The 17159-nt window shown below is 31.0% G+C and overlaps 1 protein-coding gene across 1 annotated transcript; it reads right to left on the minus strand.

The window, feature by feature from the left end:
• Positions 1–11993: 11993 nt before the first annotated feature.
• Positions 11994–15591, minus strand: LOC140876465 (uncharacterized). Its single transcript, XM_073280436.1, has 5 exons — positions 15539–15591; positions 14016–14118; positions 12868–12992; positions 12629–12750; positions 11994–12350 (listed from the first exon to the last, which is right to left on the minus strand). The coding sequence occupies exons 3-5, from the start codon at positions 12907–12909 to the stop codon at positions 12020–12022; spliced, it is 495 nt and encodes a 164-aa protein (XP_073136537.1). The 5' UTR covers positions 12910–12992; positions 14016–14118; positions 15539–15591; the 3' UTR covers positions 11994–12019.
• Between the last annotated feature and the right edge of the window lie 1568 nt (positions 15592–17159).

The following is a 17159-nucleotide window of genomic DNA, read 5'->3' on the forward strand; positions in this document are numbered from 1 at the left end:
ATTTTTGCGAAAAATAGCTGAATAGCTATATTTTCCTCGACTCCTGAATTCCATCTGTATTTAGTGAATAACATAATGTATTCATCAACTAAACAGATATCATGTAACTCGAGGCTATAAAGAGCTTGAGTATATCTTCTTTTTTTCTCTGTATCTTGATTATTGAAATAATCTACCCCTATGAATTGTGCTTTAAATAGGGTGGTCATTCTTTCTCCAATCTCGTGAGGGATTCTCCTGCTAAGATTGATTCCTTAGTTTCTGGCATAGTCATCTCCCATGCGATCTTAACAGATCCCATTAGACTCATTTCTAGAAGTTTAATGAATCCTTCTTTATTGAGATCTAATGTCCCTGCTGCTATTCTCATAGCTGACGTCCAATCATCTATAAGATCTTCTCTATTTTTGAAGTTCAAAACATCAAGGTTTAACATAACCTCGTAAGGATGTATTGGATCTAAAACAGTTTTTCCGTAAGGAGTTTGATGGAGTGGGATTTTACTCCTTCTTGATCTGGTTCCTGCTGGATGTGAATTTTCTCCAACCTCAAACTCACTATGCGGTTCTTCTATTTTAACCACATATCTTGGGGGATTCCCTATGGGTTGTTCACCCTCAGGGGAATTCATTTTTAGATCTACTACTTTCAGATTCGCAAATGAATCTGCAAGATCTTGTAGATCCTCGAGATTTAATCTTTCTAAAGTAGTCATCAGATAGTGTTTTTCTCTGATACTGCTTTTATAAGATTAATCATCATTTCATCATTGGTTAAAGGTTTTTGAACCATTTTGGTTTTACCTTTCTGATGTAACAAAGGTTCGGTACCAAATGAGAGTGGTAACCTTCCTCATGTATTTCCTTTTCTAGAACCCGAAGTGTGTTCTAGATTTATGATTTTATTTTGTAGATCCTTTAGAGTTCCAAGAATTTCTTCTTGTTTCTTAAGGATTTCATCAATTTGCCGAGGTATTTCATACAGCTGATTGCTGTAATATTGTACCGTCTTTTGAATTTCTCTAAGATCTCCGGGGAGTTTAGAGGAATCTGGGGTAATCTCTAAAAATTGAGAGTTAGAAATCATTTTTCTTTATCTCTTCAAAATTAAGAGCATTAATCACAACCTGTTGTAAGTAATCTATTGTGAATAGATTAACTTGTTTATAGGATTTCATATGAATAAAATTCTCTTGATTCAAACCTTCGTTTGAAGTCATCTTTTGTAAAAATCTTCTCCTCAACAAAGAAAAGCATGAATTAACGAATAATATTACGTCTGAATAATTAACCTAAGTCTTTGATACCATTTTGCGGATAATTCTTTATACTGCAAATGAGCACAAAATCTCCAGATGCAAGCATAAAACCTTTAAATTTTAAGCATAAAACCTATAGATTTCAAGAATAGATGAGCATAAATCCAGTACAAGAATTAAACATTAAAATATTCAAGTTTGGTGGTCCTAGGGAGTTATAGTAAAGAATCTTTTGGCTAGGGAGTTATAATAAAGTTAGGAAGGGTATTAGGGATTTTAGGACAATTCACTCATCCTAAAATACATATATTATATTATAAAAATTAAATAGATATTTCTATATCCTATATATTTCTAAATTTAATTATTAATAATATATATTCACACAATTATAGTATCGGTAAATTACCTTAAAATCCCTAAATACAAACTGAATTTTGTATTCAGTACTTGTGTAAGAAAAAAATCGTTTTCACTGATCTAAACTACAAAATTGAATTAGGGAGTTAAAATAAACTTTTACTGACATGGGTACTGAACAAAAAATTCAGTTTAAATATAGGGATTTTAAAGCAGTTTGCCCTATTATTATCTAGATTAATTATTTTATTTAACACTTACAAATAATATCAATAAATCTTATCAAATAAGTAGACAATTAGCATCGGTCCTTACAAAGATTGCAATCACGAGAAAAAAAATACAAATATTAAAAATATTGTTGTTGCAGAGCTCTAAAATAGCATTCAAATCAGTAGTTCTAATGATCACATAATAAACATTGTATTGTTTAAAAAGTGTTATGCGTAGTTTTAAGTTTTAGTCGTATTAAAATTAAGTTTTAGAAACATTGATAAACTTAATTTTATGTGATCATTGAAAAACAATGTATAAAATCTTTTTTATTTTATTCATGTGTTAATATAGACATGTATTGTTGTAAATAAAAATACTAAATAGATATAAATTATAAACATATATCTTTTACATTTGATATGAAATAAACAAAGAGAAGATGAAATAATGATAATCAAATATATAGGTTGAATTTGTTAACATATATAGAAACTTAAAATCGAGAAGAGAAAACATACCGAATCGAAATACAATTTTCCTTTGACAAAATTGTGTTTTGTGTTTTCTATTTTAATCCATGTGTAATCTATTGTAGTTCATAAAATAAGTAACAGATCAATATTTTGTTTTTAAATCATGTATTTGTGTAAAAAAAAATTACTGAATACAATATAAATTATAAACCTATATATCTTACATTTGATATGAGATACACAAAGAGAACAAGAAGTTGATGTTGTTTTTCATTTTCATTGGGTCATATATGCAAATCAAAATTTTATTTCAATAAGGTTGTTTTTCTAAACAACATATATAATGGAACTCATGTATTTAAGAAATTATTATTATTATTATTATTATTATTATTATTATTATTATTATTATTATTATTATTATTATATTTTGTTAATATAACCCGAAGTATATTAAATTTATAGTTATTTTGTGTTTACCTCAAATTTTAACGTGAAAATCATTGACACCTACATGGTCAACAACTGATGTGACAATAACTGATTGGATGTGCAAAATGTCGCATCATTTGTTGTCCATGTAAATACTTATGATTGTTGTCCATGATACCAATTTTATTTATATATATATATATATATATATTGTATGTATAATCAGAGTTGTCTCATATATCATATATATATAGTGATTTCTTACCTAATTATTAATAAAATAAATAAAGAAAATCAAATATATGATTTTAACTTCAAAATTTGCTATGATATTATCATTGTTTTTTATTTTAACTAGTTTTTGTGTGAAAAAATATCCAAAAATGATATAGATGATAATGTATTTATTTTTCTATCAAAGTTTAAAATTTGATTAAATGTTATCATTATTTTTTAATTACACTTAATTTTTTTGTATCCATATACATGTGAAAATATCCATAAATTATATGATATTCTGAATTTTGGTTCATAATTTGAAATTTGATCAAATGTTATAATAAATTTTTTATTTCAGTTAATTTTTGTGTTTGCATATCGTTAACATTTCTAAAAATTCTATATATGATAATATAAAAATTTTCAATTCTATATTTGATTAGATGTTATCACTTATTAAGACTTTTATATTTATTATAATATACTACTTTTTGTTTTAAAATTGAAAATTTGATATGACGTTAATATCAGTATTTTCGTGTTCATATATTTATATATACATATATATGTTAAAATTTTTTAAATTCTATTAATAACGCACAAATTTTATATTAAAATTGGAAATTTGATCGGATGTTTTAACTAATTTTTTTTATTTAATTTTTTTGTATCCATGTCTACATAATTTTTTTTTTTATAAATTACATGTATTCTTTGTATCCACATATGCATGAAAATTATTATAAATGACATATATATGTGTACTAATTTTCAAATAAAATTTTGAACTTTGTTAATATATTATCATTTTAAAAAAAAATTAGTTATTTTTTTGTTTATATATATTATAATTTTCTATAAGATATTATAACCGACCCTTATTGAATAAAAATAATTAAATTAATCAAATATATTTATTGAAAATGAAAAAAATTGATATTTATTCTTCAGATATTTATTTATATTTTTTCTATTAGTAACGATTTCACACAGTTAAGATAAAAAAAGCTAATTTAACCTTGCAAAATTATCATCTATATTTAAGCGTTATCTAAAATAATATTAATATTTTTTACAACAATATTTTAAAATCAAATAAATTTATTATATCATATCAATAATTTTAGATAAAATTTCAAATACAATTTTTTCATTAATACTAATTGACATATAAAAAAAATGTTTTGTATTTGATTTTTTAAGTAAAATCAAAATTTATTATTTAAAAAAACAAGATTTTTTTAAAGAAATATTAAATTTAATTTTTAAATATTATAAATTTAAATTTACTCAGTTACATATAAATTACTGAACCGATCGAGTTCGAAAAACTATATAAATTAGTATATTATCACGAGCCAACAAAATGAGCCGAGCCCGATCCACAATTCGAGCTAAATCTGGTGAGCCACTAAACGAACCAAGCCCGAGCCCGAGCCAAAAAGCCACTAAACAAAACGATCCCGAGCTCGAGCTGGCGAGCCACTAAACAAACCATTAAACGAGCCAAACCTGAGCCCGAGCTAATGACCCACATAAACGAGCCGAACTCGAGCTCGAACTTTCGAGCCTATTAACGAACATGTTCACGAGCTAACGAGTCAAACATCTTTAAGCTCAAAGCTCGGCTCGATAAGCTTAACGAACGAGCCCGAACAAGCTTTTTCACGAGCTGAGCTCCGAATAGCTCGCGAACAGTTCGGTTCATTTGCATCCCTACACCAAACATAATAAACCGTTTCTCTCACAACCTCAGGCTTTATTAAAATATAAAGAGATTAAATAGAAAGAGATATAACCGAAAACCCAAATCGTAGAAATAGCTCTAATTGTAATTTGTAATGGATCAAAATATAGTATTAAATACTTTATGAATGGAACGAGTGGTGGGATGAAAAAATCAATAATAATTCTAAGGTTTAATTTCGAAAAATTTTCTCAATTTTTGACCATTTTATTATCTAAATTTAATTTCTCTAAATAATCATGTGAAAGAGAACTCGATTTTTTTTTACTTTATCTAATCAATTTAATAGAAAAAAAACTCTCATTTGTGTGTTGTATAACAGACCAACAAAATGAATCGGACTCAAAATTCTATTCTATGGCAGATTATTTTTTATAAGAATTATTTTATTTTGTCAAATATCTGTTTATGATATCAGTAAAATAATTTATCTATCTAAATAATTAATAAATATATATACATAAGAACTTATATTTATTTGTATATATATATATATTTTTATGGGTACAATTACATCGGATACGAATATCAAATTACAAAAAAAAATAACACTAAAGAGTGAAATTGCCCGCATACAATTGTATATAATTGTTCGCACAAACTTAAATAAGATAATTAATAATAGTTTAAAAAACCACAATTACAATGAAAATTAGAATAATTTTAAAAGAACTATGATTATTAATATTCAGTGAAAACCAATGTATGTTCCACATTAAAAATAAATGATTTTATTAATTTTAAACATTAAAATTAATGTGCAATAACATTGACCAGAGGAAACAAACTTTCAGAGCTAATGAGATTTAACTAATAGAAACGAATCAAAGGGGCAATACGAAGGATATCTAAGGAGTAAACAAAGATATTTCAATTGATTCGTTTTGAATCCTCACATCCACAAGAGGAGATTCATCCACAAGTGATTGCAGATCTCTATAGTAATTCTGTAAAACGTCGATGTCTCGAATTTGGTTATTCAAATTTGCATCGTTGGCTCTGCGAGTAGCATCCTCGTCCTGGTTTCCCGCCTTCCTTTTCTGGTACTCGTGGAAAAGTTTTAGAACATCTGTTGTCGAGAGAGAATGAGTGGATTCATGCAAGCGTTGGAACTTGTTTCTCGTTTCCTCGGTTTCAACCATCTTTTTCTTTAATCCATGGGGAAGAAAAGCTATAGCACTATAACACAAACTGGTAAACTGGACATGAAATTCAACGAACAAAGTAACTGACCAAGAAGAAGAAGTCAATCAAATCAAATGGAAGGTATAGAATCAACAAGCGACAGAAAGGGAAGAACTCAAAATTTTGAAACTATGCAATATCCTATGTTTTAACTGTCGTGTCGTTAAGAAAATCACATAGTACAATGAGGATAAATATTGCCCACTTGACCCCAACAGAACAAAACACCTTAAGTAGAAAAATAAGTTAATAAAAGTTTTTGTAATTACACACCTAGTAATCCCTTTGGCACTACCCCAAATTGTAGCCGATAGATACTGAATCCTTGAAGCCAATATTGAATCCTTCTTGTGCAAAAGCTTCCTTTCCAGCTATCAGACCATCTCGATAGACAATCTAAGTTACCAGAAAACCAAAGATGTAGCATACCAAGAACCAAAGGATTAAAGAAAAACATAAATAATGTCATCTACTGCACATTAAACAAATGGTTTAACAATAATTGTGGTATACCATATGGAATTGATCATGCCTCCTTTGCCACTCCCTATCCATATCATATGGTGCCTTTAACATCTCAGCAGAGCTTCCATGAGAAGAAGCATCATCATCATACCACAAATCACCTGGTTCACTTTATGAGGATATATACATCAAAGTTTTCATTGTTCTTTCACGATAATGTTGAACCATTTATGTGAGAATTCTACTTTGAGATGTGGTGATAGAAGGAAAATCAATGGAGAAGGCATAATGAGACAAAGTTCAGAAACAGTTCCAAAAATTTGAGAAATGCATAGAAATATTTCCACTGCACATACAAAACACTTGTATCCCCAGAAGCGAAGTTCAAAGTTCAATGCACATGAGCGTGTATAATTTAACTTTTAGCTACCATTTGGCTAGATTTTTGCAATATTTTTTTCTAAATACACAAAATTATTAGCTTTTTGTTTTTTACCCTCCTCTTTTCTTTTTAAAATAAACTAGAAGCTGTTGAGAATGACAAAGAAAATAATGTGTGATTCGACCTAAAATCCGTACCAATAATATTTCTCAATTCGAGCTTAGGTTGGAACCAGAAAAACAATGAACAAGAGGGATATGAGAATTCAGAGGGAATATCTAGAACTTTTCTGATTCATTTGATATCACTGAATGAAAATAGAAACCATTGTTTGGGGGGAGGAAAGAAGGTTCTAAAATCCGTGAATACCCAACACGAATCTAGGGTCATACCAGTGTGCCAACCAATTCATGTGTGATAGAAAATTCTGTAATCTAAATGGTGGATGGTAAGAATGCTGGGAAATACCAATAACTTTTTCCAGTTAGCATCTGATTGAAAGAAAAAAAATTTATTTGTATCCTTAATATAAGCACAAACATATGGTGCCATGATGGTAGGTAGAATCAATTTCATGGTAACATAATTTCTTCAAGAAAATTGAAATCTGAGCTTCACTTAAACTAGCAATCTTTAGAGTTGCACCTAGACACACAACCAAACTAATCATAACCGGCGCAAGAAGCTGAATACTGTAATAGCAAATTGCATTTGTCTTACCATGCAGATTTTGATAAGCTTGAGTTGAAGTTGATCCTATGTCTTCAATACAAGTCGACTGCACGACGCTGGAGTAGAGCTCTTTATCTATTTTTCCATCCATCTATGCATTGAAGAAAAACATCTATGAACTTCACATTAGAAAACTCAAACATGAGTCGCACCACAGAACATGATTTTGGAAAACTAATCACTTTTTTGGGGGAATGGAAGGTTTCTTGGATTTAAATGGTGAGGAACGACAAATTTTCCCTCCATGGAAGCTGTGTGTGTAGAATAAAGAGAACAAATGAGCTCCCTCATTTTGGGGCATAAAAGCAGAAAGTGCTCGATAAATGTTCAAAGCTAGGACTTTCTTACGCGAGTGACATATATCTAGGAAGGTCTCAAAACTTAATAACAATACAGAAGCACACATAAATAGATAACCTAGTTCAGGAAATAAAACAAACATCTTGTGTGCAAAATATGCAACTTCGATTTCTCGAAAAGGAAATACAATGAGTAATATAACCGGAAGCCCAAATCGTGGAAATAGTTATAATTGTAATTTGTAATGGATCAAAATATAGTATTAAATACTTTATGAATGGAACGAGTGGTGGGATGAAAAAATCAATAATAATTCTAAGGTTTAATTTCAAAAATTTTTCTCAATTTTTGACCATTTTATTATATAAATTTAATTTCTCTAAATAATCATGTGAAAAAGAACTCAATTTTTTTTACTTAATCTAATCAATTTAATAGAAAAAAACTCTCATTTGTGCGTTGTATAACAGACCAACAAAATGAATAGGACTCAAAATTCTATTTTATGGCAGATAATGTTTTATAAGAATTATTTTATCTTGTCAAATATCTGTTTATGATATCAGTTAAAAAATTTATCTATCTAAATAATTAATATATATATATATATATATATATATATATAAGAACTTATATTAATTTGTATATACATATTTTTTTTTGTGTACAATTACATCGGATACGAATATCAAATTACATCAAATTGTGACACTAAAGAGTGAATTTGCCCGCATACAATTGTATATAATTGTTCGCACAAACTTAAATAAGATAAATAATAATAATTTAAAATAACCACAATTGCAATGAAAATTAGAATAATTTTTTTTTTGAGAATAAAATTATAATAATTTTTAAAGAACTATGATTATTAATATTCAGTGAAAACCTATGTATGTTCCACATTAAAAATAAATGATTCTATTAATTTTAAACGTTAAAATTAATGTGCAATAACATTGACTAGAGGAAACAAACTTTCAGAACTAATGGGATTTAACTAATAGAAAAGAATCAAATGGGCAATACGAAGGATATCTAAGGAGTAAACAAAGATGTTTCAATTGATTCGTTTTGAATTCTCACATCCACAAGAGGAGATTCATCCACAAGTGACCGTAGCTCTCTATAGTAATTCTGTAAACGTCGATGTCTCGAATTTGGTTATTCAAATTTGCATCGGTGGCTCTGCGAGTAGCATCCTCGTCCTGGTTTCCCGCCTTCCTTTTCTGGTACTCGTGGAAAAGTTTTAGAGCATCTGTTGTCGAGAGAGAATGAATGGATTCATGCAAGCGTTGGAACTTGTTTCTCGTTTTCTCGGTTTCAACCATCTTTTCCTTTAATCCATGGGGAAGACAAGTCATAGCACTATAACACAAAGTGGTAAACTGGACATGAAATTCAACGAACAAAGTAACGGACCAAGAAGAAGAAGTCAATCAAATCAAATGGAAGGTATAGATTCAACAAGCGACAAAAAGAACAGAACTCAAAATTTTGAAACTATGCAATATCCTATGTTTTAACCATCGTGCCGTTAAGAAAATCACATAGTACAATGAGGATAATTGTTGCCCCCTTGACCCCAGCAGAAAAATACACCTTAAGTAGCAAAATACGTTATTAAAAGTTTTTGTAATTCCACACCTAGTAATCCCTATGGCAAAACCCCAATTGTAGCCGATGGATAATGAATCCTTAAAGCCAATATTTTATCCTTCTTGTGCAGAAGCTTCCTTTCCAGCTATCAGACCATCTCGATAGCCAATCTAATTTACCAGAAAACCAAAGATGTAGCATACCAAGAACAAAAAGGTTAAAGAAAAACATAAATAATGTCCTCTACTACACATTAAACAAATGGTTTAACAATAATTGTGGTATACCGTATGGAATTGATCATGCCTCCTTTGACACTTCCTATCCATATCAGATGGTGTCTTTAACTTCTCAGCATAGCTTGCATGAGAAGAAGAATCATCATCATACCACAAATCAACTGGTTCACTTTCTGAGGATATATACAGCAAAGTTTTCATTGTTCTTTCACGATAATGTTGAACCATTTATGCGAGAATTATACTTTGAGATGTGGTGATAGAAGGAAAATCAATGGAGAAGGCATAATGAGACAAATTTCAGAAACAGTTCCAAAAATATGAGGAATGCATAGAAATATTTCCACTGCACATACAAAACACTTGTATCCCCAGCAACGAAGTTCAAAGTTCAATGCACATAAGCGAGTATAATTTAACTTTTAGCTACCATTTGGCTAGATTTTTGCAATATTGTTTTCTAAATACACAAAATTATTAGCTTTTTGTTTTTTACCCTCCTCTTTTCTTGTTAACATAAACTAAAAACTGTTGAGAATGACAAAGAAAACAATGTGTGATTCGACCTAAAATCCATACCAATAATATTTTCTCAATTTGAGCTTAGGTTGGAACCAGAAAAAGAACGAACAAGTGGGATATGAGAATTCAGAGGAAATATCTGGAACTTTTCTTATTCATTTGATATCACTGAATGAAAATAGAAACCATTGTCTGGGGGGAGGAAATAAGGTTCTAAAATCCGTGAATACCCAACACGAATCTAGGGTTATACCAGTGTGCCAACCAATTCATGTGTGATAGAAACTTCTGTAAGCTAAATGGTGGATGGTAAGCATGCTGGTGAATACCAATAACTTTTTCCAGTTAGCATCTGATTGGAAGAAAAAAAATTTATTTGTATCCTTAATATAAGCACAAACATATGGTGCCATGATTGGTAGGTAGAATCAATTTCATGGTAACATAATTTCTTCAAGGAAATTGAAATCTGAGCTTTACTTGAACTAGCAATCTTTAGAGTTGCACTTAGACACACACCCAAACTAATCATAACCGGTGCAAGAAGCTGAATATTGTAATAGCAAATTGCATTTGTCCTACCATGCATATTTTGATATGCTTGGGTTGAAGTTGATCCTATGTCTTCAATACAAGTCGACTGCACGACGCCGGAGTAGAGCTCTTTAGCTATTTTTCCATCCATCTATACATTGAAGAAAAACATCTATGAACAACTCCACATTAGAAAAATCAAACACGAGTCGCACCATAGAACATGATTTTGGAAAACTAATTACTTTTTTTGGGAAATAGAACGTTTCTTGGCTTTAAATGGAGAGGAACGACAAATTTTCCCTCCATGGAAGTTGTGTGTGTAGAAGAAATAGAAGAAATGAGCCCCCTCATTTTGGGGCATAAAAGCAGAAAGTGCTCGATAAATGTTCAAAGCTAGGACTTTCTTACGCGAGTGACATATATTGAGGAAGGTCTAAAAACTAAATAACAATACAGAAGCACACAGAAATAGATAACCTAGTTCAGGAAATAAAACAAACACCTTGTGTGCAAAATATGCAACTTCGATTTTTCGAAAAGGAAATACAATGAGTAATATAACCGGAAGCCCAAATCGTGGAAATAGCTCTAATTATAATTATGGATCAAAATATAGTATTAAATACTTTATGAATGGAACGAGTGGTGGGATGAAAAAATCAATAATAATTCTAAGGTTTAATTTCGGAAATTTTTCTCAATTTTTGACCATTTTATTATATAAATTTAATTTCTCTAAATAATCATGTGAAAAAGAACTTTAATTTTTTTTTACTTAATCTAATAAATTTAATAGAAAAAAACTCTCATTTGTGCGTTGTATAAAAGACCAACAAAATGAATCGGACTCAAAATTCTATTTTATGGCAGATAATTTTTTATAAGAATTATTTTATCTTGTCAAATATCTGTTTATGATATCAGTAAAATAATTTATCTATCTAAATAATTAATAGATATATATATATATAAGAACTTATATTTATTTTTATATATATATATTTTTGGGTACAATTACATCGGATACAAATATCAAATTATATCAAATTGTGACACTAAAGAGTGAAATTGCCCGCATACAATTGTATATAATTGTTCGCACAAACTTAAATAAGATAATTAATAATAATTTAAAATAACCACAATTACAATGAAAATTAGAATAATTTTAAAAGAACTATGATTATTAATATTCAGTGAAAACCTATGTATGTTCCACATTAAAAATAAATGATTCTATTAATTTTAAACGTTAAAATTAATGTGCAATAACATTGACCAGAGGAAACAAACTTTCAGAGCTAATGGGATTTAACTAATAGAAACGAATCAAAGGGGAAATACGAAGGATATCTAAGGAGTAAACAAAGATGTTTCATTTGATTCGTTTTGAATCCTCACATCCATAAGAGGAAATTCATCCACAAGTGACCGCAGTTCTCTATAGTAATTCTGTAAAACGTCGATGTCTCGAATTTGGTTATTCAAATTTGCATCGGTGGCTCTGCAAGTAGCATCCTCGTCCTGGTTTCCCGCCTTCCTTTTCTGGTACTCGTTGAAAAGTTTTAGAGCATCTGTTGTCGAGAGAGAATGAATGGATTCATGCAAGCGTTGGAACTTGTTTCTCGTTTCCTCGGTTTCAACCATCTTTTCCTTTAATCCATGGGGAAGAAAAGCCATAACACTATAACACAAAGTGGTAAACTGGACATGAAATTCAACGAACAAAGTAACTGACCAAGAAGAAGAAGTCAATCAAATAAAATAGAAGGTATAGAATCAACAAGCGACAGAAAGGGCAGAACTCTAAATTTTGAAACTATGCAATATCCTAAGTTTTAACCTCGTGTCGTTAAGAAAATCACATAGTACAATGAGGATAATTGTTGCCCCCTTGACCCCAACAGTACAATACACCTTAAGTAGCAAAATATGTTATTAAAAGTTTTTGTAATTCCACACCTAGTAATCCCTCTGGCACAAGCCCAATTGTAGCCGATAGATACTGAATCCTTGAAGCCAATATTGAATCCTTCTTGTGCAAAAGCTTCCTTTCCAACTATCAGACCATCTCGATAGCCAATCTAAGTTACCAGAAAACCAAAGATGTAGCATACCAAGAACCAAAGGATTAAAGAAAAACATAAATAATGTCCTCTACTGCACATTAAACAAATGGTTTAACAATAATTGTGGTATACCGTATGGAATTGATCATGCCTCCTTTGCCACTCTCTATCCATATCAGATGGTGTATTTAACTTCTAAGCAGAGCTTAAATGAGAAGAAGCATCATCATCATACCACAAATCACTTGGTTCACTTTCTGAGGATATATACAGCAAAGTTTTTATTGTTCTTTTACGATAATGCTGAACCATTTATGTGAGAATTCTACTTTGAGATGTTGTGATACAAGGAAAATCATTGGAGAAGGCATAATGAGACAAAGTTCAGAAACAGTTCCAAAAATCTGAGGAATGTGTGGAAATATTTCCAATGCGCAGACAAAACACTTGTAAGTTGTAACTCCAACAATGAAGTTAGAAGATCAATGCACATGAGCATCTATAATTTAACTTTTAGCTGTCATTTGGCCAGATTTTTGCAATATTGTTTTCTAAATATGCAAAATTATTAACTTTTTTCCCCTAATTTTTTCTTGTTAACATAAAACTAGAAACTATTGAGAATGACTAAGAACACAATGTGTGATACGACGTAAATCCGTATCAATAATATTTTCTCAATATGAGATTGGGTTGGAACTAGAAAAAATAATAAACAAGAGGGATATGAGAATTCAGAGGGAATATCTGGAACTTTTCTGATTCATTTGATATCCCTGAATGAAAATAGAATGCACAAGAAAAAAAAACAAGAGGGAGATGAGTAGTCGGATGGAATATCATGAATTCTTCTGTTTCATTTGGTATCCCTGAATGAAAATAGAATCCATTGTCTGAAGAAAGGAAAAAAGGTTCTAAAATCCCTGTCTACCCAACACGAATCAAGGGTCATACCTATGTGCCAACCAATTCATGTGTGATAGAAGCTTCTGTAAGATAAATGGTGGATGGTAAGCATGTTGGTGAATACCAATAACTTTTTTCCGGTTAGCACCAGATTGGAAGAAAAAAAACTATTTGCATCCTTATTATAACCACAAACATATGGTGTTCGTCGTGATTAGAACCAATTTCATGGTACTGTTTCTTCAAGGAAATTGAAATCTGAGCTTCACTTAAACAGTTAGCAATCTTTAGAGTTGCATCTAGACATATACCCAAACTAATCATAACCGGTGCAAAAAGCTGAAATCTGTAATAGCAAATTGCATTTGTCTTACCATGCAGATTTTGATAAGCTTGGGTTGAAGTTGATCCTATGTCTTCAATACTAGTCGACTGCACGACGTCGGAGTAGAGCTCTTTAGCTATTTTTCCATCCATCTATACATTGAAGAAAAACATCCATAAACAACTCTACATAGAAAACTCGAACACAAGTCGCACCACATAACATGATTTTGGAAAAAGAATCCCTTTTTTGGGGAATGGAACATTTCTTGGATTTAATTGGAGAGGAAAGGCCAATTCACCAAATTGTCCTAATTTTTTCGTCCATGGCAGCTCTGTGTGTAAAAGAAAGAGAAGAAATGAGCCCCCCCCCTCTTTTTTTTCTTCCTTAAAAAAATTTGTTTGTTTTATGATTTTAAAGTATGTTTATTAATTAATGATTCGGAAATATGGTAAGTAATTCAGAAAATAATTAGTGCTATATTTGATTAATTCATAAATATTGAGAAAATTCAACCTTTAATAATGTATTAAGAATGTATTATCACAAACCATTAATATCTAAGCACTAGTCACTTATTAAACATGTCAGTCATTGAAAAGCTATAAAACTTGAGAGGGGGTGGGAAACTGTCTCATAATCCTCTTATCACATCCCCATCCCGATAAGAATTGAGAGTCTTTTTTGTCTCCCAATGTCATACCCGACAATGTTGGAACCGAATGTTCGGGATCCAGTCGATTAGGGAGAGGGTGTCCCGATATTTTTTTTATATTTAAACAAAATAACATCAACAATTATTTCAATTTCCAGCTCACTTGTGTTTTACCAATGTTAATCGAATAATCTTAAAGTTTATTTTTATAATTAATAGTTTACAAGTTATTTAAACATTTTATAAAATATGCATTCTATATTTGTAGCTTATTTAAGATAAAGTATGTGTCCGGCCTGGATGAAGGAGAACTGCACATCATCGAATCTAACATTCTGTGACATATATAATGCTTGGATGCAGAGTACAGAACCTGGAGCAGCATACAAGGTGAATTCAGCTCACAATATTTAGCAAAATGTTCACCTAAATATGCATTAATTAAGAACCATTCACAAGCTGTAGATGACAGGGAGTACAAGAATCCAGGAGATTTTCCCCTTTTTGCAGGTATTATCTCAGCAGTCACATGGTGACCATATACTCCATTAATCACACAAAATTTCCACAAAATCAAATTCTATATCCCTTTTTGAACTTGTAAAAGCTAAATAAGAGACGGATGAAAAGAAGTCATATCGCTAGATTATACAATAACGATCAAGGAAAAAAAAAAGTATCCCACTTAGCATCACTCCACGTTTGTTGCTTAGATATGAGCATAGTTAAGTCAGATTCTGAAAACCAAGAAGAATTCCAACCAACAACACATAACCGTAAATCCAATCGAATTTATGCACATATTTGAGATAGCGAACTCATCAACAAGAATTAAAAGCAATGCACATTGCAAGAAATGATTCCAAATAGGCAAGACGGGAGATTTGGCCCAGCAAAAAATTCAAAAATGTACTCACCAAGCGTGATTTCCTCCCGATGACATGTCCTTCTCGGCCACAGCAAATCAATGTGTTCCCTAAGTTTAGGATGAACTATGATTCTCTGAAGGAGATAAAGGATGATTTTGCCCTTTTAAATGCATTAGCTAATTTGTGGGGTGTATCAGCCGAAAAATGAGGGATATAGGCCTGATTTTAATTCAATAAATAGACATTTGAATAAAAAACATTATTTTCTCTCTCATACTTTTCCAATTCTTCTTTCCTTCTTTTTTTTTTCTTTTTCCTATTTCTTATTTTTTAGACTTGGGTCGACCCAAGCCTTAGTCGGTCGCTTGGTCGACCCAGCTGGGGTCGACCATGCGTCGACCGCTTGGTCGACCGCTTGCCAAGCGGTCGACCAAGCGTATCTCACACATCCGTCTAGATCACCGTAGCCTTGGTCTTTGTCATCACGTTAGCTCCCGGTGTTAGACCATGTACAAAGGTGTAGGGTTGGACGACCCTATTCAAAAGGCTATCTCGAAGGAGATACGTCTCAACATGAATATGCAAATGCTATATATAATATAAAGCAGTAAAATATATATCATGTCACATAAAAATACGACATATAAGCATGAATACTCGTTGGAAATATCAGTCATTATTTACGTATCTTTATCCAACATGTCAAGTACTATCAAGGTGTAGGATCCATGCCTACAGTCAAATGATTATCGTATCACTATTAAAGATATAAAAGTCTTAATTAAGCTAATATATAATCCTATTATCTATCTCGGACTACACATGTCTGTCGTTAGTTCTTTTATGGCAAAGACTCCAAATCTTGGGCACGACTCTGCTGCTATCTCGGATGGTCTATTTATAGGCGGAGTTCAGACGTTCCGAATCCTGAATGGTTTTCATGTTCCGAACTACTGACTTCGGAAGCTTCGAACTACCACTTTGGATTTTCCGATCTCTTTCATGCAGTGACGTATCTAATGTATCTTGACACCTAAGTGAATAACGGAGTTCGAGCCTTCCGAACTCTCAATCGGTGCTTCGATCTGATCTTCCACGTGTTTATATAATGTTGACACATCATTATCTGTATGGTATAACCTCTGATCGGACCTTCCGATCTATGTTCGGACTTTTCGGACTCTTCTTCTCCATCCGCACTCAACACATAGTTTGGTGCTTCCGAACCATACTTCGGACCTTCCGAACTCTTCGGTGGGTCTGAAGCCTTGATTTTTAATTCTGAACTTGATTTAATACTTGATTTGATTGATTAGCGATCCTTTAATTATCTTTATCATTTTATTTTCTTAAAATGGTGTTTGGGTTACTCCAAGGACAAAATCGTGAATATGACATAAAATAAGAGAATAAATAAGGATTTATCTAGGTAGATTTGGAGTTCGGATGGTCCAAACTCTTCGATGGTTCTGAACATACTAATGTTTATTTATTCTGATTTGCTTAATTAATGATCTCTTAATTATATTTTAATATTTGATTATGCATAAAGAAACTAAGGTCACTACACTTGCTTAATTATGTATTTGAAACAAGTAAAAAAGAAAATATATATCTTGTATATTTGAGATTGAACAAGTATTAAATTGCAGGTACTTGTATCAACAAT

The sequence above is a fragment of the Henckelia pumila genome, chromosome 1, assembly GCF_033568475.1.
Source record: "Henckelia pumila isolate YLH828 chromosome 1, ASM3356847v2, whole genome shotgun sequence".
Taxonomy (NCBI): domain Eukaryota; kingdom Viridiplantae; phylum Streptophyta; class Magnoliopsida; order Lamiales; family Gesneriaceae; genus Henckelia; species Henckelia pumila.

Excerpts from the sequence above, each read along its gene's own strand:
- LOC140876465 (XM_073280436.1), bottom strand. The coding sequence starts at position 12,909 with ATGGATAGAGAGTGGCAAAGGAGGCATGATCAATTCCATACG. Across the intron at positions 12,751-12,867 it reads GGCATGATCAATTCCATACG|ATTGGCTATCGAGATGGTCT; the intron begins GTATACCACAAT and ends CTGGTAACTTAG. Across the intron at positions 12,351-12,628 it reads TGTGCCAGAGGGATTACTAG|TGTTATGGCTTTTCTTCCCC; the intron begins GTGTGGAATTAC and ends TTTGTGTTATAG.